This window comes from Camelus ferus, chromosome 12 (genome assembly GCF_009834535.1).
Source record: "Camelus ferus isolate YT-003-E chromosome 12, BCGSAC_Cfer_1.0, whole genome shotgun sequence".
Lineage (NCBI taxonomy): Eukaryota > Metazoa > Chordata > Mammalia > Artiodactyla > Camelidae > Camelus > Camelus ferus.
In genome coordinates this window covers 30063329-30090029 of record NC_045707.1, presented here as the reverse complement: position 1 = coordinate 30090029, position 26701 = coordinate 30063329, and the positions used below count along the sequence as shown (strand labels likewise).

The 26701-nt window shown below is 34.7% G+C and overlaps 1 protein-coding gene across 2 annotated transcripts in view; it reads left to right on the top strand.

The window, feature by feature from the left end:
• LRRK2 (leucine rich repeat kinase 2) overlaps positions 1–24775 on the top strand; it is a 135469-nt gene extending 110694 nt beyond the window's left edge. The window contains exons 42-51 of one of the 2 annotated variants that reach the window (XM_014566825.2): positions 3641–3811; positions 5027–5127; positions 8529–8723; positions 9755–9948; positions 11234–11306; positions 12105–12289; positions 18252–18404; positions 19665–19873; positions 21337–21390; positions 21907–24775. In XM_014566825.2, coding sequence (XP_014422311.1) covers positions 3641–3811; positions 5027–5127; positions 8529–8723; positions 9755–9948; positions 11234–11306; positions 12105–12289; positions 18252–18404; positions 19665–19873; positions 21337–21390; positions 21907–22028 — 1457 coding nt within the window. In that variant the 3' untranslated portion in view covers positions 22029–24775. Of the gene's footprint in view, positions 1–3640; positions 3812–5026; positions 5128–8528; positions 8724–9754; positions 9949–11233; positions 11307–12104; positions 12290–18251; positions 18405–19664; positions 19874–21336; positions 21409–21906 lie in introns of both variants that reach the window. The other variant, XM_006193663.3, reaches the window with a different exon arrangement.
• Positions 24776–26701: the final 1926 nt, after the last annotated feature.

The window sequence follows — 26701 nt, the reverse complement described above, 5'->3', positions numbered from 1 at the left end:
AAACAGCTCGGTTATTAGCAAGGATCACAGTAGCTGTCAAGGTTTTGAAAGGTGAATATGGGATGGAAACTTTCAACTTCAAGTAATTTGGAGAGATTCAGCTTCAGCTCCATCTAATGGGTATGTTTATATTATATCCTGTTGGGTGAAATCATATGGTATTTGTCTTTCTCCATCTGGCTTGTTTCACTTAGCAAAATACCTTCAAGTTTCATCCATTTTGCCAATGGCAGGATTTTATTCTTTTTTATGGGCAAGTAGTATTCCATTATATATGCCTACCACATTGATCTTTTCCACTGTTTCTTTACATTTCTATCTCATTTATTTCTGCTCTGATCTTTATTATTTCCTTCCTTCTACAATATTGGATTTTGTTTGTTCTTTTTTTTTTTCTCTCTCTCCCTTTAGGTGTAGTGTCTTTTCTTTTCAGCCCAAAGAATTTCCTTTAACATTTTTTTTGGACCTGTTGAGTTGCGGTGAACTCCTTTAGCTTTTGCTTATTTGGGAAACTCCAATCTCTCCTTCAATTCTGAATGATAACCTTGGGTAGAGAATTCTTGGTTGGACATTTTTTCCTTAGAGTGCTTTGAATTTTCCATTCTGGCATGTGAAGTTTCTGCTGAAAAGTCTAGTAGCTTCATGGAGTTTCCTTTGTATATAACAAGTTGTTTTTCTCTAGCTACTTTTATTCTTAACTTTTACCACTTTAATTATAATGTGTCTTGGCGTGTATCCCTCTGGATTCATCTTATTGGAACTCTCTGGGCTTTCTAGACCTGGATTAAGGAGGTTTTCCCCAGATTAGAGACATTTTTAGCCACTATTTCTTGAAATAATTTTTCTGGTCCTTTCTCTCCTCTCCTTCTGGAAACTCTATAATGTGGATGTTAGTCTGGTTGGTGATGTCCTAAAAGATCCTTTAGAGAGTGTTCATTTGAAAAACATTTTTATAATTTTGCTGCTCTGTCTGAATGAATTCCACTGCAGTCTTCCAACTCACTGCCTCATTCTTCTGCCTCACCCAGTATGTTGTTGAACCCCTCTAGTGACTTTTCAGTTCAGTTACAACTTCTGTTTGGTATGTTTGTATGTTTTCTATCTCTAGTGTTCAAGTTCTCACTGTGTTCATTCATTCTTCTCTCAAGTTCAGTGAACATCTTTATGACCCTTACTTTGAACACTTCACCAGGTGGATTGCTTGTCACTGTTTGGTTTAGTTTCTTTTCTTTTTTTCCTGAGGTTTTGTCTTGATATTTCAGTTGGAGCATATTCCTCTGTCTCTTCATTTTGCCTCATTCTCTATGTTTGTTTCTATGTATTAGGTAAGTCAGTGATCTCTCGTTTTCTTGAAGGAGTAGCCTTATTTAGGAGATGTCCTGTCCCTGTCCCTGTCCTGTCCCAAAATTGCAACCCTGCCTAGTTCCCAGCGCCAGGTCCTAAAGGGGTGTCCCCTCTGTGGACTGCATAACCCTCCTATTGTAGGAGAATTGCAGCTGGTGAGGCACACTGGTGGGCAGGGCTGGCCCCAGCCTGACTGCGAGGTCCAGCCACAATTTTTAAGTACTCTTGACTTTACCATTTATTTTCTGTGTGACCTTAGGAAATCATGTAACACTTTGAAAGGATTATGTTATTTGTGAAGTGGAAAGTTCTCATCTGCCTACCACAGGTGATTCTTGTGCATAGCGAATAAAATATTCAGGAAGGTGTCTGTAAAATGCTGTAGTGATAAGAATTAGGAACTGTTGTGATATGTTTACATTATGTCCTAGGTACAGTTTATTAAGGATCCAGTTTAGGACAATCTTAATTACTTATGCAATTCTTGAGCTTAGGTGTGAGAATGATGTTATGGCTGTATAGGAAAATGTTCTTATTCTAAGGATGTGTATTATACTTAGGGCTGAAATATTGTATCTGCTACTGCAATTTGACAGTATAATATATCAAATATTTTATATAGTTTTAATATAATTATATATATACACATACGAAGACAAGGAGGGAAAGAGAGAATGAGAGAAAAAGTGAGGGAGAAGACAGAGGTACAGATGTGGGAAGATGGTAATTCTGTGCGTGTGTGTGTGTGTGTGTGTAGAAAGAGAGGTAATAAATGTGGCAAAATGTTCACTGGAGAAGGTTAACAGTGCGGCAGGAGCGATCATGCTCAAATCTGACATCTCTATCCTTTTGACTCTTCACTTCCTTCTAGTCTGGGGAAGGATGGCTGAGCTTCATCTTTTGCTGGGAAGCTCTCTGTTACAGCGCACTGTTTCTCAATGCAGTCATTTCCTCCTTGGAGGGTATGAATTCACACTTGTTATATTTTCCTGGCTGTAGATTTACTATAACAATTATATATGTTCATTAGCAGAAAATTTGGAAGCATAAGGGAAAATGAAAGCTACCCATAATTTCAGTACATGGAAATAATTATTATTACATTTGGATGTATTTCTTTATAGTCTTTAATTATTCACATTCCTGTTAACATTTTATTTTGGAAATGTTTAAGCCTACAGAAATGTTGAAAGAATAGCACAACATGTACTTACGTACCCTTCGCATATTTTGTTGATGATTGACTTTTTGCCACACAATTTTTCTGTCTCTTGCTCTCTTTGGGTATGAGTCTTTGAAATTAAGTTGCAGGTGCCATGCTTTGTCATCCCTAAAACATACTTGCATGTATTTTCCTCAGTAGAAGGATGTTTACTCACATAAACACCATACTGTTATCACAGCTAAGAAAATTAATTCAGTTGGTAACTTCCTGTCTATTCAGAATTCAGTTCAACATTCATTTTCTTTTCATTTACATTGCAGCGTGTCATCTTAAAATCACTTTTAAGTTACTGCGTAGTACACATTATTTAACTGATTTCCTTTTATAGTTGGATTTCTTTATTTGGGTCCTCTCTCTTTTCTTCTTGGTGAGCCTGGCCAGAGGTTTGTCAATTTTGTTTACTCTTTCAAAGAACCAGCTCTTGGTTTGATTGATTTTTTTTTTAGTTGGATTTCTTTAGATTGTTGATATTTTTACTATCATAAATCATGTTCAAATTACTCTTGTTTTTACCCCTGAAGAATTTAAAAGTGATTTATCTCTATTCTGGAATAAAAGACTTTATTTCCCTTTAAAAAAAAAATTCAGATGTGAGCCAACAGCTGAGAGAGAGTGCTTTCATTTGTTTTAGTCATGATTTTCTCTCTAGTGTTCAGTTGGGTAGAAGGAACAGGGTCACATGGTGTTAAGATAACGAGGCCATTAAAATTTTAGCCGGGTTAAAGAGATGTAGAGTAAAGTTTGGAAATCTCCCTCCTGACCCCTCCTCTGTTTGAAACACTGCCCTGGGAAGTTATTATTAAGAATGATGCAGGGTTTTTTCCCCCTTCTTAATCATTTTTATTGAATATTTATCCTTATTATTCTTCAAGATTGACCTTGGGGCGAAACGTCCTGGGACAGGGCTGTTAATCAGCTTGATTAAGGGGCTCCTTGTAGAGATGATACCGCCTGTTTAGAACTCACCTTCCTGACTCTTTGTCAGCATCTGTGCCTAAATACATAGACACCTCTTTGGGTGGATGAACCCTGGGGGTGGGCATATTTATTAATATGTCTGCTTACTTTCAGGGTTCCGTGCACCTGAAGTTGCTAGAGGAAATGTTATTTATAACCAGCAAGCTGATGTATATTCATTTGGTTTGCTTCTCTATGACATTTTGACAACTGGAGGCAGAATAGCAGAGGGTTTGAAGTTTCCAAATGAGTTTGATGAATTGGCAATACAAGGAAAATTACCTGGTAAGTTTTATGTTATCTACAATATCAGTTACTATTTTTTAAATATTAGCAGCTTCATTTCCCAGTTATTTAATTATAATTGTATACCAATTGATTTCACAGCTGATTTTTTTTAATGCATGAATATTCTTTAATTCTGTGACACATTAAGACAAATCATAGGAGAAAGACGGCAGATTCAGGGTTTCTTTTTGGTATCACAAATGAATATTTACATATTTGGTGTTATGTTTAGAATGCTCAGAAAAGGAAATACTATTGAAACTCCAAATATAGTGACTTTTCTTCTCATAAAGAGCTACTAAGTGTCCATTAGCTTGGAGTCTTTTTATTTTCTTGGAGCGAAATAATTGCTATGCAGGATTGGAAGCTTGAATTATTTACAATAATAATTTTTAGTCGCAAATATTAGTAAGAGTTAGTGATTACTTAATGAGGTCATTAAGTCTCATTTTGAATGCTTTTAAGAAATTTTAGGACTTTGTCATTCATTCCTTAACTATTACTTTAGTTTCATTCTAAAGTTTTCTTTTAAGTATATTTGGTTGTTTCTCATATTTTCAGCTTTCCTTTTCATCTAAAAAATAGTTTTGAGTGTATACTATGGGCCAGCTACGAGGAGTATAGCTTTAACTCTCTCCTTTTGGGGAACCTTTAAAAGTTTCCCAGCAGAGGGAAGTCTGCCACTACTTGGATAAACTTTGAGCACAGTCTGGGTCATCTTCCTCACTTTACCAGTTAGCTCTCCAGTGAAAGTCTTCACGTCTCTATTCTGCACCGAGCAGAAGAATGGCATACCTCTTATAAAACCAATGTGCACAAATTGACTATGGGGATATGAGGATTAAATGCTTGCCTATTTTGAATATTAAAATAAAAAGTAATTGCAAAGGAGTGTAATTATTATATGAACAGAAGTGTTTTCAGAGTCTATTTGAAATGAAGCTATGAAATGAAAATCTATTTTTATTCATTTGGTGTTAGTGACTCTTTCTATCCTGTAAAGACTTAAGAACTCTTTTGATGTCTCTAGTGGAGACAGAGTTAACAAAATTAGCTTTAAGAGTGATAAGCAGGTTCATAATAAATACAGGATTATAGAGGTCAGTGTTCTTCTTTGCAATGTCTGGACCTCTCATACACATTGAGAAGAAATAAAAATCATTGTTCTGATTTGTCCAGTGTCCTAGCATCATATGTTTTTGAATGTTCTAGATCCAGTTAAAGAATATGGTTGTGCCCCATGGCCCATGGTTGAGAAGTTAATTAAAAAGTGTTTGAAAGAAAATCCTCAAGAAAGACCTACTTCTGCCCAGGTATTCATATAGCCAAAATTTATCAGTATTTCTTACAGAACATACATGTATAAAGAGATTCTTTATACATATATATGTATACATATATGTGTGTGTGTATATGTATATACATATATATGTATATATGTGTGAGTGTATATATCTCCTGTGTCCTCTCACCATCCCAGATGCAAAATAAAGAAGATGGCCAACACCCCAGCAGCACACATAGCCCTCTTTCCGCTTTCATCACCCTCTTTTCCCTATGGATGTAGCCACTCTCCTGATTTTCGTGATAATCATTGCTTTTTGTCTCTTTATGATCGTATTACTGACTTTAGTTTTCCTGTGTTCATAATTTATTAAAATAGAATCACGGTCATGTAGTGTTCTGAGCTTTTCCCCAGCAGTACTGCGTGAGCTTCATTCAGGCTGTGAACACAGCTGTTGATTATTTTTCCTGTTCTTCCCTTTCCTTGTTTGAATGCGCAACGTATTTACCCTTGATCGTGTCAGTGGATGTTGATATTGCTTCTGGTTTTTTTCCCTACTGTAAACAGAACTGTTGTGCACGTTGGCTGTACATGTTTCCTAGTGCACATTGTGTGAGAGCTGCTTTGTGGTCTGTATCTAGGGGCTGAAGTGCAGAATCCCAGGATATGGGGACGTCTAACCTGTTTTCTGAAGAAGCTCTACCAGCTTAACACTTCCATCACCTATATATCAAGATAGATATTTTTTATATTTTCTCCCCAAACATTATACTATCTGACTTCCTAATTTTTTTCTAAATAGACTCAGTCTGTGTATTGATTTACATTTTCCTAATTACTAATAAAGGTGAGCATCTTTTTATATATTCATTGGTCATATGTATGTTTCCTCTTCTGGGAAATGCCTGTTGACCATTTTGCCCATTTTTCAATGGGGTTACTTGTGTAAAAATGAAATTTAAAAAAGAGATTCTTTATGCGTTGTATACTAATCCTTTGTTGGTTATATATGCTGCAAATTTCTTTTCCCAATGTGTGGTTTGCAATTTTTTTTTCCCTATAGAGTGCCTTTTGATTAACAGAATTTTCTTAATTTTAATTGAGATAAATTTGACAGTGCTTCTTTTTATGGTTATTACTTTTAGGGTCCTGTTTTAAAAAGGCCTTATCTCTCCCAGAGTTACAAAAATATTTACCTATGGTTTCTTTAAAAAACTTAAAAGTGTTGCTTTTGATAGTTAAGTTCTTAATCCATCAGGAATTGACATTTTCATCTGGATCTAATTTCCTTTTTTCCGTATGTGTAATCAGTTTCTCTAGCTTTATATATGAAATAGTTTCTTCTTTTTTCCCCATTGATCTTTTATTTTCCATTTCCACTCTGTAATTGTCAAAGATATACACACAAAGGTACATACAGGCACATTCTCTTCCATTGGTCAGTTTACCTATTCTTCCTCCAGTGCTGTCCTGTCTTAATTCCTGTAGCTTTGTAACAGTCTCCTTTCCCCTCTTATTTTTATCCTCTAGGAATGCTTTAGTTACTCATCTGGTTTTTCCATGTAAATTTTTAAATCTCTTTGTCAACTTTTAGAAAAATCCAATTGTGCTTTGGACTGGACTTGCAATGTCCTTGTGACGTAATGTCTTTCTATTCTTGAATGTGGGTCATCTCTCTAGTTAGGTCTTCTTAAATATCTTTCAATAAAGTTTTGTAATCCTGCGTACAGGTCTTGCACATCTGTTTCTGGATTTTCTTGCTGTAAATTGCTGTAAACTGAATTCCTGGCTTCAGATTTTTTTTTTTTTTTTGAACCATCCCAGTGATGGGAATCTGGTCTACAAATCTTGAGAGCAAGCTTATGAATGACAACTTCTCAAGGTTCTTTGGTTCTCTCCCCCTTTGTCTGTGAAGTCCCAAGACAACTCTCCTTATAGACCAGTGAGAGTGGGAGCGTGGAATGGCTTTATTCCTGGTTCTTAATTACTCTGAATATGCAGCCCTTTGGGGTCCTAGCTTTATGGGAACAGGACTGTTATTAGATTCTCCACTTTGAGCTGTCCCCTGGATTTTAACTCTTTCCCACTGGCCCCATAAAATATTCAAAAACCACACATCAGCTTTGCTTCAGTAGACAAGAGCCCTAAGGGCAGATCTGGCTTTAGGGTTCCTCTGACCTCTCTGGATTCTGTCTTTCATGAATGTTTTGGCCTGATAATTCTGTATGGTGTTGTCAGAGCTTTAATGTTTTTAAGACATTCAAAGAAAATAACTTCGTCAACATTTTAAGTTGTTTTCAGCAGGAAGTTTTGTCCAAATACCTCTTTCTCCAAATCATCAGAATGTTTTAAATGAATGTTTTAAATGAAACAGATTTTAATAGATCAAGTAAGAGCTGTTTTTATGTTGTGGACTCTTGGTTTTGTATAATAAACCATTGAAAGCATTTTGTTCAACTTTAAATTTCCTACTGAAAAGTGGCAGAGAACATGTATACACTGACTTTATCAAACTTGACAGTCATCTTGACTACTTAACCTACTGGCTTATTAATTTTGATTACTACTGATGTTCATCACACAGACTTTTTCAAAATGGTATCACAGTGACATTTTCCAAAGCTTAATTTTTATTTTACTTTTTCTTCCTTTCATTTTCACTTATACTTCACCTGTATTTTATAGATTATGTAACGATCTTGAGGGTTTTTTAAATACCGTACATGACAGTATTCAATAACTTCCACATTCCTGTTTAACCTTTAAAATACAGTGTCCACTAAGCAAGATGGGTAAACTCATCACCTTTGTCAGATGAGGCTCTGAGAGAAGGGGAGGTTTCTCGGGGTCTCATGAGTGGCAGGCAAGTGGCTGTGACACGGGGGTCTAATTCCAGTTCCCTGATTCCTGGTTCCGTTTCCTTACCGTGATTCTGTACCATCTCTCCAGTTCTTTGGTGCTTGAAGGAAAAATGGAATCTAGAGGTGATTTGTGGATTTTGTTACCAAAGACCAAAATTTCTTTTCCCTTCACCTGGTAGCTGGTCTGTTCTGTTCTTGGTGCTCATGTTTATCTCCAACGTGATGTGGCTCTGCAGCATCAAACTGAGTGAGGAATAGTTCCTGGCTCTGCTCCCTGGTTTCTGTTCACTTGGCATTTTTGAGATTTTTCTTTTCAAGTTAACAAAACATACCAGGCATACAAAAGAGCATGCATCCTGCACAGTTTAAAAATAAATATTATTTTAATGTAATTGTATCTGTAGTTTGATTATTAATCTTGTTGCTCTGGGTGAGTAACAGATTTAGGTTTTTCTGGATAGAGCTATAACCTTTAGCATGTTATTATACACAATAATATGATCTTTCAGGAGCTCATGTGTTAACTTGATATGTGTTGTTTTGTTATTTTTTTTTTAAACTTTCTCAGGTCTTTGACATTTTGAATTCAGCTGAGTTAATCTGTCTCATGAGACGTATATCAATACCTAAAAACTTCACTGTTGAATGCATGGTTGCTTCAAATCATATTAGCAAGAATGCAAGCATTTGGCTGGGCTGTGGGCACACTGACAAAGGACTGCTCTCACTTCTTGACTTAAATACTGAAAGATACATTTCTGAGGTAAATCCGAATACCCTTTATTTTTTTATTTTTATTTTTTTAAATTAGTGATACTTTAGAAAACTTACTTTGCAAATTATTTTAAAGCATGAACCATTTAAAAAGTTACTTAGAAAGAAATTAAATAAGAGCTAATATTGGAATATTATTAAATTAGCTTCCTGTTAAAACAAGTGTATTCACATGAAATTAAGCAGCATGTGTTTTGTTTTAAAATCACACTGTATGTGTGTCTTAGGTCAGGATTCCTAGAAACAGAGCCTGAAATAGAGAATCTTCTGCGAGTGATTTAAGGAGAGAGAAAATTTAAGGAGGTACAAGAAGACAGATGGAGCAAAAATGTAGTTTTTGAGGAAGTCTAGCCTCAGTCTTTACCCATAAGAAGCTCTAGAGTTTGAACAGCGGCATAGATTTATCACTTCACCAGGCAAAGGGGCAGTTTTTCACTCCCACTTAGCAGTTAGTCATTGGCTGCAATTTGCCTAAGGGTAGGGGTGGCGTAACCTCTCAGCCATTTCTGAGCAAACCAGCTCCCAGAACTGCAGTGAAGGGTGCAGGTCTGAGCTGTGAGTAGCCAACACTCAGAGCGATGGGGAGTGGGTGCCTCTGAGTGATGGAGGCCATCTGGGCGTGGCTTCTATAAGATGGATCGATACAGTGTATTGGGAAATATAAGGGAACATTTCTGGACTTAAAAATACCTAATATTTTGACTGTTGCTTTGAAATAAATGTTGTGCTTAAACATTATTCTTAAGGTTGAACAATCCTCTTGTTTTATCTGGTGGAATGAGTAATGACATTGAAAAATCATTTTCAATATTTAATTTTAATTTCAGATGCATTCTAGACAGGCAGAATATTTGACTCATTGGCTGTTGAAAAAAACAAAATTGGCATTGTTTTTAGAATTAAAAGCCAGAAAGTAAAGAAGAGATGTATGTGAATAGGATAATATTTTCATTTTACATAGGTTCTAGTCACTTAGGCTGGAACCAAGTCCTTTTGAATGTGTTTTTTTTTTCTTAACAGGAAGTTACTGACAGCAGAATACTGTGCCTGGCCTTGGTGCATCTTCCAGTGGAAAAGGAAAGCTGGATCGTGTCTGGAACCCAGTCTGGCACGCTCCTCGCCATCAATACTGAAGACGAGAGAAAGAGGCATACCCTTGAAAAGATGACTGATTCTGTTACTTGCTTGTACTGCCATTCCTTCTCCAGGCAAAGGTGAGGTAGTGACTTGGACCACTGGGGGAGAATTACATACCTTTTAGATGACTCAGTTGTGTGCAAAATTGTTAAGAGTATCAGCAAAGGTTGTTCATTTGTAACATTTTTCCTTTGGTTGCAATATATTAAAGGGAATTGTAGGAGGACACAAGATATTTGTATTTTTTGTGCACAGATCAAGCTGAGGCAGTTATAAAATGGATCAGTCATTTTTTTTCAGGCTCACCAGCCTTGCTTCTGGTTTTACCTCAGCTGTGTCTCTTAATTCTTTGTCATTCATCACTTCAATTTACTTTTGTTGGGCCTCCTCAAAGATGAGTTCTCATTCATTCTTTCTTTGAATACGTTTATATCAATAGCCTGTTGTGTGCCAGTCTAAAACCTGTCAGTTAACTCACTACTATCAAATTGGAAAAGAAAAAAAAAAAAAAAAACTCCAGTAAATACATTCATAAGTTGTTATTAGGTGAAAATGGCTTCACCTTTATAGGTCACAAGGATCTTATCTCAAAAGAATTTATCTAAATGGCAGAATTTCAGGTCTGAGTAACAGGTTGGTTGCTGTAATATTTGGGGCAAGATGATTTCCAGGAGCCGTTAAGATTATTCCCCATAATACTTACCCGGTTTAAGTCAGTATTGAAAAATAAGTAAGCATTAGAAAAATGTAAAGTGCAAATTTTTGGTGGCTGGAACAGAAACTCCACTGGCAGTTTTGGAATTGAAATTATTTGGCTATTGTCAAATAAAAATTCCATCAAATAGGTAAGGAAGACTTCATATTTAAGATGATTGCACTGGGGGAGAGGGACTGAACTCAGCTCTGCTGAAATAAAAGGTGGGAGTTTTTAAGCCCTGGAATGAGCTAGTGGAAAAGTACTGGAGGACCTTGCGGAGGAGGAGCATCACTGTGATTAGGCCATCTATGTTTGCTAATTGTTGCTTATTGAAGTTAGGCTCCCATGGTCCCACAAAGACCGGGAGATAGTGGTGCCATCTTTCTTGATCACATCTCAAAGGAAGGGCTCCCAGATCCTTGAGAAAGACATTCTTGAGTTGAAAAATTGGCAAGAGGCTGAGAGAAGATCTACTTCTCTAGTGGACAGCAAAAGAAGTTACAATTTACGTTTTCACAAGTAAATGCTATAAGAAAAGGGAAGTCAGGGACCAATAATCAGGAAGAAACCTGTCTAATGTTTAGTTAAGTTAGGGGGAACATTAAGGTCATCTTGATCAATATGAACATTCTCTTTGTAACAATTTTGGCATTTTTTTCTTTTAGCAAGCAAAAAAATTTCCTCTTAGTGGGAACTGCTGATGGCAACTTAGCGATTTTTGAAGATAAAACTGTTAAGGTAAATGTTGAACGCATTCTACATTAATGTTTATTTTAAGTTCTTCGTTTTATGTTTACTCATCACCACTGTCTTTCTAAGGGTTTATAAACTCCCTGAGAAGAAGGATCATAAATTCTGACGTTTATCTTTCTATTGTTTGAGAAAGTCTTATACACAATAGACTCTATAAGTACTTGCTGATCAACTGTTTATTTTATATGAATGAACTAAAGATGAATTGATAAATGAAATCTGATTTATGTTAGGGATGGAAATAATTCCGTTTTTATATAAACGAAGTAGGTAATTTCTTATAAATATATTGTAGGCAAAACAAGGGAAACAAGTGTTGAATCTGGCTCAATACCAACCTTTCTTTTGCCTTGAAGAAATCATTTAAATTTTTGTTCTTAAGATTCTTATTTATCATTAAAGCATTAATTTTCCCATCCATCACTCATCTGTGGTTCCATCTAGTCATTCAGCATCCTACCTATTTATAACCTGTGTTGTCAAAAAACCTTATTATCTAGTGAGAGACAAGGAAGAAACTATAGTGTAATCCGTAGATTACTTACCTTAAAATTTAGTACGAAGTGAACAGATACAAGGATATAACAGATAAAAGGATAACACATTGAAAACCACTTCAATTAAATCTTATTTTTATAAATCATTTGAAAAATGTACCTTGAATTTTTATTTTAATACCTTTAACCATTTAAGATGAGAAAGTAGTTTTTAGGAAGCTCAAATTTTACAGTTTGATTCTGAAAATACTCAATTTACTAAATGTGTTTTCTCTTTTTGGCAAAGTGTAAAGGAGCTGCCCCTTTGAAGATACTCAATATAGGAAATGTCAGCACCCCCCTGATGTGTCTGAGTGAATCTATGAATTCTACTGAAAAAAACATCATGTGGGGAGGATGTGGTACAAAAATTTTTTCATTTTCTGATGATTTCACCATTCAGAAACTCATTGAGAGCAGGACAAATCAGCTGTAAGTTACTCTTATTTATGCAACTAATTTGCCATTTTATTCATGTGTATTCTTTATAATCATGTCAATAATGCTATTGATAATCCCAAACAACAATCTTATAAAATGCATAATTTACGTTTCTATTATACTTTTGAACATTCGTTATAGAAAACTTAGAAAGCAGAGGAACATTAAAAAAATCACTGTCTAAATCACATTTGGGATAAACTATGAAAATTTGTTAGTATTTATCAATCTAAATTTTTATCATTTTTATTATCTCTGTGTCAAATTAAACGTGAAATTTGAAAGGCAGTCAACTCAGTATTTCACTAAAGCTGTGGACTTTACACTTGTATTTTGGATATTTTCTTTGACCTTTTTTTGTTGAGGTATAATTGACTTACAATATTTTATAAATCTCAGGTATACAACAGAGTGATTCACAATTTTAAATGTTATTTCCACTTACAGTTATGATAAAACATTGGCTATATTCCCTGTGTTGTACTATCTAACCTTGTAGCTTATTTTATACACGGTAGTTGCTACCTCTTAATACCCGAACACAGTCTTGCCCCCTCCCCACTTCCCTCTCCCCACTGGTAAACACTGGTTAATTCTCTGTATCTGTGAGTCTGTTTTGTTATATTAACTAGTTTGTCTTATTTTTTAGATTCCACATATAAGTGATATCACACAGTATTTGTCTTTGTCTGCCTGACTTATTTCACTCAGCATAATACCCTCCAAGTCCATCCATGTTGTTGCAAATGGCAAAATTTTATTCTTTCTTATGGTTGGGTATTATTCTGTTTGTGTGTGTGTGTGTGTGTGTGTGTGTGTGTGTGTGTACATGTATACATATATATATATATATACACAACATACACACACACACATATACCACATCATCTTTATCTATTCATCTGTTGATGGACACAGGTTGTTCCGTATCTTGGTACTTGTAAATAATGCTGCTGTGAATATTGGGATGCATGTATCTTTTCGAATTAGTGTTTTTGTTTTTTTATTTTTTGGATAAATACCCAGGAGTGGAATTGTAGGCTCATATGGTAGTTCTATTTTTAGGTTTTTGAGAAACCTCTATAATGTGGTTGCACCGGTTTACATTCTCACCAACAGTATATGAGGGTTTCCTTTTACCATACTCTCACCAATATTTGTTATTTGTGGAGTTTTTGATAATAGCCATTCTAACAGGTGTGAAGTCATATCTCATTGTGGTTTTAATTTGCATTTTTTGATGATTAATGATGTTGAGCATCTTTTCATGTACCTATAGGCCATCTGTATGTCTTTGGAAAAAATGTCTATTCAAGTCTTATGCCCATTTTTAAAAATTGGGTTGTTTGTTATTTTGATGCTGAGTCATAGGAGATGTTTATATATTTTAGATATTAGCCCCTTATCAATTGTATCATTTGCAAATATTTTCTCCTATTCAGTAGGTAGTCTTTTCATTTTGTTGGTGGTTTCCTTTGCTGTGCAAAAGCTTTTAAGTTTAATTGGGTCTCATTTGTTTATTTTTGCTTTTATTCCTTTGCTTTAGGAATGGATCCAAAAAATACTGCTACAATTTATGTCAAAGAATGTTCAGCCTATGTTTTCTTCTAAGAGTTTCATGCCTTCAGGGATTGCATTCATGTCTTTAATCCATTTTGAGTTTATTTTTGTATATGATGTAGAATGTTCTAATTGTATTCTTTTCCATGTAGCTGTGCAGTTTTCCCAGCACCACTTGATAGGTGACCCATTTGTTGTTTGGTAGCATATTGTTTAACCTCCACATGTTGTGTTTATTTTTGCATTTTTCCCCCTTGTTGGTTTCTATTCTCATAGTTCTGTGGTCAGAAAAGGTGCTTGACGTGATTTCAGTTTTCCTAAATTTACTGTCTTGGTTTATGGCCAAGCATATGATCTATCTTGAAGAATATTTTAAGTGTACTTGAAAAGAATGTATATTCCACTGCTTTTGGATGGAATATTCTATATATATCTATGATTTTCTGTCTGGATGATTGGTCCATTCATGTAAATGGGGCATTAAAGTCCCCTACTATTATTGTGTTACCATCAATTCTATCTTTATGTCTGTTAATACTTGCTTTACGTATTTAGGTGCTCCTATGTTGGGTGCATATATATTTACAGTTGTTATATCTTTTTCATGGGTTTATCCCTTGATCATTATCCCTCTTTGTCTCTTATAACAGTCTTGATTTTAAAATCTATTTTGTTGGAAATAAATATTGCTTACACTGACTTTCTTTTGATTTCCATTTGCATGGAATACGTTTTTTCATTCCCTCACCGTCTGTGTGTGTCTTTAGATCTGAACTGAGTCTCTTGTGGGCAGCATATATCCAGGTCTTGTTTTTGTATCCATTCTACCACTCAGTTTCTTTTGATTAAAGCATTTAATCCACTTATATGTAAAATAATTATTGATTTTTTTTTTGCCATTTTGTTAATTGTTTGGGGGTTTTTTTGTACATCTTTTTGTCCTTTCTTCTTTTGTTCTCATCTCTTGTGATTTGATGGCTATTTTTATTATTATGTTTAGATTCCTTTTTCTTTTGTGTGTGTGTATATATTATAGATTTTTGGTTTGTGGTTACTATGAGGTTTATATATAGCAGTCTCTCTATATATACATTAGTTTTAAGTTGCTGATCTCTTAATTTCAACTGCATTTTAACAACCCTACATTTGCACTTTCCTCCCCTCATAATTACTGTTTTTAATATATTTTATATCTAACTGTTTTGCATATCTCTTAACTGCTTATTGAGAATAGTTATGATTTGACTACTTTTGTCTTTTAACCTTCCTCCTAGCTTTATGCGTGGATGATTTTCTACCATTATTATACATTTGCTCTCACTGATGAGCCTTTTTCCTTTTGTGATTTTCATTTTTCTTATTGTGGCCTTTTCTTTTTCACTTAGAGAAGTTCCTTTAACATTTCTTGAAAGGCTGGTTTGGTGGTGCTGAACTCTTTAAGCCTTTGCTTGTCTGTGAAACTTTTGCCCTCTCTATCAAATCTGAACAAGAGCTTTGCTGAGTTGAGTATTCTTGGTTTTAGGTTCTTCCCTTTTATCCCTTTAGATATGTATTCCACTCCCTTCTGGCCAACAGAGTTTCTGCTGAAAAGTCAGTGTATATATAGCCTTATAGGAATTCCCTGGTACATAACTTGTTGTTTTTCCTTTGCTGTTTTTAGTGTTTTCTATCTTTAATTTTTGTCATTTTAGTTACAATGTCTTGGTGTGTTCTTCTTTGGGTTAATTCTGCACGGGATTCTGCACTTCTTGGACTTAAATGTCTGTTTTCTTTCCCAGGATCGGGAAGTTTTCCTCTATAATATCTTCTGCTGTGTTCTCAGCCCCTTTCTCTCTCTCTCCTCCTTCTGGGACCTCCATAATGTAAATGTTAGTGTGCTTGATGTTGTCCTAGAGGTCTCTTAAACTGTCTTCATTTCTTTCATTCTTTTTCTCTTTTTTCTGTTTAGCATCAGTGATTTCTGCTACTCCCTTTCCAGCTTATTGATCCACTCCTCTGTATTTTTTAATCTACGGTTGCTTTCTTCTAGTGTATTTTCATTTTAGTTATTATTTTCTTTTTTTTTTTTCTTTTTTTTTGGTTAATGGAGGTACTGGGGACTGAACCCAGGACGTTGTGCATGCTAAGCATGTACACTGAGCTATTCCTCCCACCCCCCAGTTATTGTGTTCTTTATCTCTGTTTGGTTGTTTTTTATATTTTATAACTCTTTTACAACTTCTAACTTCTCACTTTGTGCATCACACTTCTGAGTTCTTTGCCTATTTTCATTTCACTTAGTTCTTCTTCTAGGGTTTTATCTTGTTCTTTCATTTGGAATAGGTTCCTCTGTCACATCATTTTGTCTAACTTGCTTTTTATATAAGTATCTAGTAGGTTGGTTGTTTCCTGACCTTGAGGAAGCGGCCTTTGTAGGTAACATTTTATTTGTCCCAGCGGTGCACTTCTCTCTCATCACGAGAGCTCTGTGCTCTAGGGTTTCCCCCATTTAGGGCTGTGAGGGTCATCTCTCTGTGTCAGACTCTATGTGGGTTGTCTGGTAGGCTTGGGTGGCCTCTGGTCTGTTTGGCTGCCAGGTCTGGCCTTGTGTGAAGGCTGCTGGACTCTGGTTTGCATTACCGGGTTGTGAGTTGGCTGATTGTGTAACCCTAGGGGGCCCTGGGGCTAGTGCTGGCCTACCAGTGGGCAGAGCCAGGTCCTGGGTTCTGGTTGCAGGGCCAAGGGTTTACTGAGCAGGTGTCAAATCAGTGGTGGGTGGGGCCACTTCCTGAAACAGTTGGCTGCAGGGTCCAAACTGTGCCGAAGCCAAACTGAGTTTGTCTCAGTTCTTGAGGACAACCTGTTCCCTTTCACCTCAACCTTGCATGATTCTCTCTTTTCCTGGCTCACTACTTAGCCTCTTGCCTGTTTCAGTCCAGATGTCACTTCCTCTATATGTCTGTCTGATCCCCACCTGTGGGGATTAGATGCCTTAGATTTGTTCTTTCATGTACCTGTTTTTTCCCTTTCACGATAGAGAGATATAGACAGACAGACAAATAGATTTATTTTTTTTTTAGTCAAGAGTTCAAATATACTACCATACATTGTAAGTTTTCATGCATGGGGATTTTCTGTTTTGTTTATTGATTTGTTTCCTTACATTTGGCAAATATTTGGATGGACTTATTTTCATTCTGTAATTTCTACTTTTAACCAACCTATACAAGCTTGAAAATACTTAAGAAGAGAGGGACCCCAATTCTTTTATTTCACAGAACATATTACGAGGTCATGGTGTCGTTTAACCCCCTAAAATTCCACGTAAGATTTAGAGTAGATGCTTTACCGGATAGAATGTCCATACATACTGGGCTCTCAAAGATGTTCATTTCACAAAAGAGATTAGGACCCAGTTTCATAGACAATTGAAAGTATTTACTGCTTCTCAGAAGTTGTCTCCTGTTGCGTACATCTCCCTCCCAGTAAGCAGGTTTCATGGCAACGGGACAGTCTAGTGTCAGGGACACACTAATAAATACAATTTTATATTTAATAAGGTCTGTGATATTACAGCTACACCAGTTGGGGAAAGGGAATGCTTGGTCTATTTTGTTAAGTCAGGGAGGAATTCCTGGGGAGCTGACAACTAAGTTAAGCCTCAAAGGCTAACTAGGAGTTTGCCATGCAGATGGCACCTTTGGTAGCCAGTCTGTTTGTAAAAAAATGTGTAAAATGCCCAATGTCCTAGGTAGATGTTTAAAAATATTTGTCATTTTCCTTTATTTTCAAAGGAGGAAAATGACACTATTCTTTGTTTATGTTTGGGTGAAGATGTGGATTTATTTTCATACCTTGTGTTGCTTGTGTTGATGCAAAATATCCTTTAATATTTAATATATAATATATATTTAATATATTTAATATTTGAAGACTCTACCACTAAAGTTGATTTTAATGTCTTATGTTTTATAACTCTAGGTGTAAATGACTAACCCTTAACTTCCCAGTCATTCTTGACAATAAGGATTTTATTGAGTATCATAAGGGTACAGATATTATGTGTTTTTTTAGAAGTCAAGATACTTTGCATATTTGGACAGTGTAAAATTCTATAGGGAATAAGATAAAAGTGTAATTAAAGTTAAAATAAGAAATAAACATTGGTTAATCTTTATTTTATTATCAGGGGAAAATTATGAAGTAACCAAATGTAACTAACGTACCTAAGTAAGTTATATATTCTGTTCAGAATGGTTAGGGGAGAATTTGAAATAATTGCCAAATACTCTAGCCAGTTTCTTTTTCAAAACAGCATTAATCTTTTATATGCATTAAGAACTAGTAGAAGGCTGCATTACATTTTGAAATAGTAGAAAAATGACTACTGCTGACGTTCTTTTCTCCCCCATAGGTTTTCTTATGCATCTTACAGTGATTCCAACATCATAGCAGTGGTGGTAGACACGGTTCTTTATGTTGCTAAGAAAAATAGCCCATTTGTGGAAGTGTGGGACAAGAAGACTGAAAAACTCTGTGAACTGATAGACTGTGTGCACTTTTTAAAGTAAATGAATTTTTTTTTAAAGTTTTATTTTATTGTGAAAAGAATACAACACGAGACCTACTTGCTTAACAGATTTTCAAGTGTACATGCAATGTGGTGTTTGTTGCCTGTAGGTGCAGTGGCATTGGTTATTTCATGCCTGCTAATGCTGTCTCTACACTTCAGATTTCACAGAGGGAGGAAGTGTAGCTTTTTTTTCCCTTTCTACTTCTAAATAGAAATTAAAAACAAACAAACAAAGTTGTTAATGCTTTCCAGTACCATCTGTTGGTATCCAAGAAATTTCATTTTTGGAAAAAAAAAAGTAATAATAGATATGGTTTCTTCAAGGCATTACAAAGAAAAAGTCACAAAACAACATAAAATATGGGTGAAAAAACCGACTCGATTGACCAGTGCGCTGGGGAGGGAGGTTCAAGATGGCAGACTGAGAGCCTCGTGCTTAGTCTGATGGAGCGTGTCGGGGACTTCCTATCAGGCACATCCCTTGTGTGCTGCTGCTGGGAACGGGAGCTTGGCCAACCTGATTTGCTAGCCATTTTCTGGTTTTATTTGGTTTTGGTTTTACCAAATAGATTTTTTTTTTTTTAACCTGCTGGAGAACATTTAGATTATATACCATAACCATAAATAAGATTTCGAAGTTTACTTTCCTAGAATCTTCTTAGTTTTTCTCTGGGTGGTGAGATTGATGTTCAGAAGAGCCGACAGTTCTGCCAGGTAAAGGGTCCTTTAATTTCTGAGGTTCTAAAATTATTAGGATTCTTTGATTTCTGGATACCTCATTTTGGTCACGAGTCATTCATTAGCCCAGGGAAAAATTTAGCGGTTTGTATTAATATTTTTTACATATAAATGACTATCATTTTCTTTTCCATTATAACTTTTAGACTTCATGAAAAGCTTTTGAACCTGACTTTTTTTCCTTCATATTGGGCAAATTTATTCTCTTTTGGTAAATTACATAGGCCTATTTATAAAAATTGTACCCATCTAGTTATTTCAGAATTTCTTGAAGTTAAGAGGCATTTGTTGTATTATCTTTGATAATTTATGCTTCAAGTAGAGAAATGCGGCAGTTTGGCATTCTGTATTCAGCAAGATTAGTTTTGTACAGTTTTAATGATATCCATCGTATACTGTCAAGTATTCATAATTTTAAAAGTTATATCTATATGTGTGTGCCTAATATACAGAAGGGGATATTAATCTCTTTATTTTTGAAAAGAGTGTTAATGCAGACTTTCTTTATGGTTTTAGGGAGGAACTGGTAAAAGTGAACAAGGAATCAAAACACAAAATGTCTTATTCTGGGAGAGTGAAAACTCTCAGCCTGCAAAAGAACACTGCTCTCTGGATAGGAACTGGAGGGGGCCACATCTTACTCCTTGATCTCTCAACGCGTCGAATTATACGTATAATTCACAACTTTTGTGATTCTGTTAGAGTTATGATGACAGCACAGCTAGGCAAGTTTCTTTCCTTTGGATCTTTCTTTTTTTTTTTAATTGAAGTATGGCCAGTTACAATGTGTCAGTTTCTGGTGTACAGCATGATATTTCAGTCATACATATACATACGTATATTCCTTTTCATATTCTTTTTCATTGTACATTACTACAAGATATTGAATATAGTTCCCTGTACTATAAACTTGTTGTTTATCTATTTTATATATAGTAGTTGATATTTGCAAATCTCAAACTTTCGATTTATCCCTTCCTACCCTCTTCCTCCCGTAACCATAAATTTGTTTTCTGTGTCTGTGATTATGTTTCTGTTTTGTGGATAAGTTTATTTGTGTCTTCCTTCTTCTTTTTTCACATTCTCTTTGACCATAAAAATATGTTTTTTTTTTTAAATTTTAAGTTTTCTCTTCACTTTCTAGTGTCATGTGAAGTCTCAGAAGTTCACATGACGAAATTTTGTAAGATAAATTTTGAATAGGAGTTAGAATTAGGTGCTGCTAGTGATTGGTACCCAGGGTACATGTCTGCACCAGCAAGGCAGAAGGTCTGTAGGGGACTGTCTTATCTTGTTCACCAATGTCATCATATCCCCTAATTTAATTTGTATGTACTTTGGGATCCAAATTGTTGTTCATTGCTGATATTATATATAGTGGGATTTCAATGGATTTAATTGATTTTTTAAAATAATTTAAATGTAATCTACAAGGTGCAACACGATCTGGCTTCACCCCACCTTTCTAGTCTCTGTCATTTGCCGTATTCCTCTCTGCTCTTTCTTGTCTAGAAGAAAGTTCAGTCCCACTTAAATGCCATACTTCATCCTACCTCAAGGTTTTGCATGTGCTGTTTCATTTTTTACCAGTTAACTTAGTTAGTAATTAGTAACTAATCTCCTCACTAGACCATAAGCTCCATGTGGGCTGGGTCTGCATGTGTTTGTTCTCCCTTTATTCTCAGAGCTTAGCCTAGGATCTAGTACGTAGAAGTCTTCTGATGAATATTTGTGGAATAAATTACTGAATGACTTGAGAATAAAGTATGGTTATGTGACAGAGTATCAGTATATCCATCCATGCAAATCTCCATCCAAATGCTTCACATGTGACCAGTGTCTTATAGTGTCCAAAGCAATTATGTACACACTTCTTTAATATGTAAGTTTGGGTGGAAGGGTAATGTTTAATATTGAACCCATTTTGCAGAAAGCTTAAGCTATTTCCTCAGATTCACACAATTAATAAGAATTGTAGCAAGGAGTAGATCATAAATTTTCTAATTTTAAAAAATTGCTGGTCATCTTGGAGAGTTTTTTATTCAATGTAATTGAGGGATCTCCAAAATTGTAGTATTATAAGTTAGGTTTCAAAGTTTTTGTGTCTTAAAATATGAACAGTTGTACTCTTTAAAGTCCAACATATTATATCATTTTAACAGAAAACTTTTTTTTTTTTTTTGTAAAGGAAACCTTAAAAATGTCATGCTGGTTCTGGGATATAATCGGAAAAATACTGAAGGTATGCAACACCAAAAAGGTAATGTTTAATGATAATGTTTAATGGGGTACTGTATTCCAGACAGAGTGCAGTGACATGGTCGATTATAACGTATTATATGTTGACACATTTTAATTAGTAGTTTCTTTATAGTGCAAATAATTTAGATACAAATCTTCAAAATTAAGTTTTAGTTATCTAATAATGTTGAATATTTTTTCTGGTGAAATAGAGATATCAACTCCTACATTATGAGAACTAGCTCAAATTTAAACTAAGTGTAGATATTTTTCCTTATATCTTACCTATATCCATTTTTTTTAATTTTTAATTTTTTTGAATTTTAGTAGTTATTTCTATGTTTTACATTCCAAATGTAATTTCTTATAAATGGCAATAATTTAGTGCATTATTTATAGCTGTATTTAGACATACATTTGTCTAAGGCAACTAAATATAAATTAACAAAATTAAAATAAAATAAAAATGTCTTATGGCAGATCTTTGAAACATGATTTCTTTTTTTTAATTTTCTAGAAATACAGTCTTGCTTGTCTGTTTGGGACATCAATCTGCCACATGAAGTGCAAAATTTAGAGAAACATATTGAAGTGAGGAAAGAATTAGCTGAAAAAATGAGAAGAATATCTGTTGAATAAGAGGGATCTTGTAAATCTTTATCCTCGGATGGGAGAATTATCTTCTCTTGTAAATATTTGTTTTAAAAATGTTTACATATGAAAAGGGTATTTCCACTATATGCTGTTTGCTCATATGTATATGAAGGAATGTTTATAAGTTTTGTTTATAAAAATGTATAAAATAGTTGCCAGTGAAAGTATAATTTAAAGAACTATTTAAAATGTAATATTTCCTAAAGATTTTAATTAATTTTGTGAATTAAGTAATGAAAGGAGATCAAAAAAGTATTTAATTACAGTACTTATACTGAAATTTACAAAGTGAATAATTTTTTGGTTTCGTTACCCATAGTGGCGGTAAACTTTAAATTCTGTGATTAAGATAGTACTATTGCTGGATTACTTTCTAGATATTCTGCAAAATAGATAAAAATATCAGGCCAATTTCCTATGTAATACATTCCTTCTTAGATTGCTTTTAAGTGCAGTTATCATATACACTTGCAAATAGTCAGTGAATTTGCACCAGTAAAGCCCTTTCTTGGGACGTGAGTTCTTTTTGTTACTGATGCAAGCAGTGCACCTCACAGAACATCACCTTACCTAAGAGAAAATGCCATGAAACCTACCGTTCAGAAAACGTAACATTTAGTCTAAGTCCTTATATCTGGGAAAGACATAACCACTCTCTCTTCTCTTATTTTGCAACTCTGTCTTTTAATGTGGACACCCTGAAGTTTTATAATTGGTATAAATGCAATGTTCAGTCCTTCAAGTGATATTTTTTGTGTTTTATTTAATGTTAATTCTCAGTGCTAAGTCAGACCACTGGCTACTTGTTCCTAATGTTTTTCACTCCAAATGTTTCTACTCATCTTCGTCCTAAATTTGTGACCTTACAAATCCTTCATGATGCAGTTAGAAACTCTATTTTCAGAATTACAGAAATTCTACAAATCCCACCAAGACCATGGGGTCAAGTATGTAGCACTCTTCAATTTGCTGAAGAAGGAAGGGACTTTGTAGTTATGATGGTAGTACCTGATAACCTTGTCTTCTAAATTATGCTTAAATTGTTTGCATAAATTTGCATAGTAGGAGTACCAGGGCCAAGTACTTAGGTAACAATGGAAGTGTCATTTCTGCTTTAAGAAAAAACATTTTTGGTAAATCCATTGGCCCTGGCCAATATTTATCATTTCAAGCAATTCCCTCTGATAGGATAACTAACCCATTTGATATTCTTAGAACTGAGATTTTTACTATATAAAGACTTTAAATTTATATTAAAGGTAATTAAATTCTTTATATTAAGGGTAATTAAATTCTTAACCCTGAAAGATTCTCCATTTTTCAAAGGACCTATGTTTTAATTTTTTATGTAGTTCAAAAAAAAAGTCAAAAATGATGGAGCTGTGATATTTCTCACTGTTACTTTGTATTTATATGCAATTTTTTTTACAAAAGTCAATTACGGAGAAATATGTAAATGAACATTGTATTTAAATGAAATAATAAACATTTTTAAAGCATGTTTATGAATTTTAAAACTTGCTGATAATGTTTCATTTTTCACAAATAAGTCTGTACTCCATCTAATATGAAACTTTGTATTAATCATGCATAGAACATTCCACCATAGGAATTGCTAACTTAAGTTTTCTCCTGAAGATTATTTAATTTTCTATAATACAAGTTGTCAGGACCCTAGGATAAAACCTAATAGGCATAATATATTGTATTTTCAAGTTTTCATATAAATTTTCTCAAGAAGAATCATTCATTCTTAGGTGCTGTACAAAAAAAAAAAAGACTTTAGAATAACTGATTTATTGAAAAAAATAGACACAGTCATTTAAATTTTTTCCTGATTAGAACTCTTAACATAAACTGTTAATTCTTATCAAAACATAAGCATTTGTCTTAACAGAAAATACACTTTTGGGGAAGTTTAGATAGAAAGGAAAGGGAGCTTCTCTAAGTCTGCCAAGCATTATTGATTCTGTGTGAACTATTTAAACCACTTCTCATCAAGACAGTAAGACATACATTGGTGACACAGAGCAGAAGTAACAAAACAGATTGCCTTCTTGTCCAGTTCCTTTGCTACTTACTGACTCACTTTTCTATCCTACATTGGTCTAAATTCCGTGTCAGCCTATTACAGCAAGGGGATTTCCTTGTGTCAAAACGAAAGTAGTAGTTGCAAAGAGTTAACAGGCTTTTTGTTTTTATTTTTATTTTTTGGTGTGTTTGTTTGCAGTTACTGAAATAAACATATTAAGTGCAACTCTATCAATGGTATTAACTATGAACATACTTAATTTGTTAATATGAAGAATAGTGTAATTGATGAGATTTATGATTTTCTCTACTCCGATGAATTGCCTGCAACTGCCGATTTCCTAACAGTGCATCCCTATCCTGAGCTGGGTGCTGTTTTGTGCAGCAGAAGAGAGTGAGATTGCTCTGATTTGTTGTTGTTGGGGGGTAGTGGAATGGGAGTGGGGAGCAAGGCTGAGACTGAAGGTCATCTGATGAAAACTCTCCTGCCTTAGCACAGAGTTATTTTTTTATATATTAGATATAAAACTTCCATATATTACAGTTAACCTCTCTCTGTGTCTCTCCCTTCCTACAATATGTTTTTTTTAAATTTATCTATCTGTTTCATACCCACTATGTCTGAGTTACATTACTGACTAGCACAATGCCTCTGGCACATAATTATATATCGGAAATTAAATTTGGCTTTCAAAACCTTCTATGAATTGCTGATAATTTCTGGTCAGTTCTTTCTTCTTGCAGTAGGAAATTATAAAATAAATGAGATCATTTCAGTTTTTTGTGACTAGCATGCTTGAATAAAGCTGGGAGTATCTTTGTTTAGAAAGAGGGACTTTATTTCAAAGATAAATGTGAGTTCAGCCACATTCAATAGAATATCTTTACTGATATATACATACTTTTGAAATAAATATAAATATATATAATATATACTTTTGAAATAAATACATATTTTGAAACAAATATATATATTCTGAAATAATAATATATATATTATATATACTTTTGAAATACATATTTTGAAATACATATTTATTTATATTTATATATTTATTTCAAAGCTAAACACAAGTGGTAGCAATATGTAGTAATTCCCTCAGTGAACTCATGTTAAGCTTTTGAGTCAACTCAATCCCATTTTTATTAAATGCTCTCAATTGTTACATACACTTTGGTGTACCATAAAGATAATTAGACAGTTAACAGAAAAATAAATTGGCCTTCATGCATGACTACAGACATTTTACTCTTTACGTCCACCTTTGGGGCTGTTGACTTTATATTAAAGAAAATGATTTTCCAAGTTTCAATTTGCTTTCTAAATGTCATGATATAGGTTGGTCTATAAATTATTTAATTGTTCCTTCAAATGATTTTTACATTTCAAGGCAATGTAAATAGGAAGAAAGAAAATTGACATAATTTGAAACATTGACTGAAGGAGGTTTTCGTAGTGTAGTTGCACATCGTGGAAAAAGTGACAAAATATTTAACCTAAGTCTTTAATCACTAGTTGAAGGCCCACCTGTCAAAAACCTGTGGGAAAATCTCCATTGTATGTCTACACGGACAGAAGAATTAATCCTTTTTCTCATTTTGTGTGTCAGAATCAAAGAAACTGCAGAAGTTAGGAACATGTCCTCTGGGCCCCATCTCCTAGCCTTGCTTAGTCTTTGTGTCAATGCCTTCATTTGTCAAAAGGGACAAAGATAATATCACATGCAGTTGTTGTGGGCAGTATAGCTTATCAGACTCCCTTTATCCCCTGACCTTAAAGATCTGCTTTACATTTGTTGATGAGAGAAAGATGAATTCTTACATTTTGAAGCTGGCGGCTGGAGACAATATTCTGCTGATGATTCACTCTGCTGTGTTACTTTAGTACAGACTCGGGTCTCTGAGTTACACATCATGGGTATCAGAGACTGAGGAAGCTAGTAGCTTGACATCCCATCAAACTAACACTTTAAATATTTGCTTAGCATTTGTTTAGTGGGAGCTGGGAGAAACTGACTTTAGTAAAAGTAATAGGAAAACAAATTGGCTTGGGCTTCGTTTCCAGTAACGTGGCAATGACTGGAGACGTCCATGTGCTAAAAACTAAAAAGGCTAAGTAAAAGGAATGGAAAGATCTGGTAAGGTGGCAGGGAATTATCAGGCCGAAATTAAGATGCGGGTGAGAAGACGATGTTTTTTTTTCCTGTGAGCATTTGCTGATCCTAGTGAACTTGAGGTACAGTTTCCTCAGCTTCAAAAAGGTTGAAGGACAGAGGACAAATCCCAGCACACTCCAAGGTCTAGGGTCAAAGAGACAGGTATTCCTGTTAGGCTGAGACACATCTCCGTGTGGGTGAGGAGCAGCAGACCTGCCCTGCCCTCTCCCCACGGAGGACAGCAAGGTCCTGGGAAGGCCCATAAGTGGTCCCTCCTGGAGTTACAATCCAAATCCATATTATCTATATATTTTTTTAAATCATCCAAGTTATTCATTAAATGAAAAATGTTTTAAAGCCTTTGAATTAGCTAAGAAGAGGGTAAAGTATTTAGATTTTAATAGATATATATGTATGTGTTGTCCATTCTAGATTACCCACTAGAAGAATAAGTACAGAGTGTGTCATTTC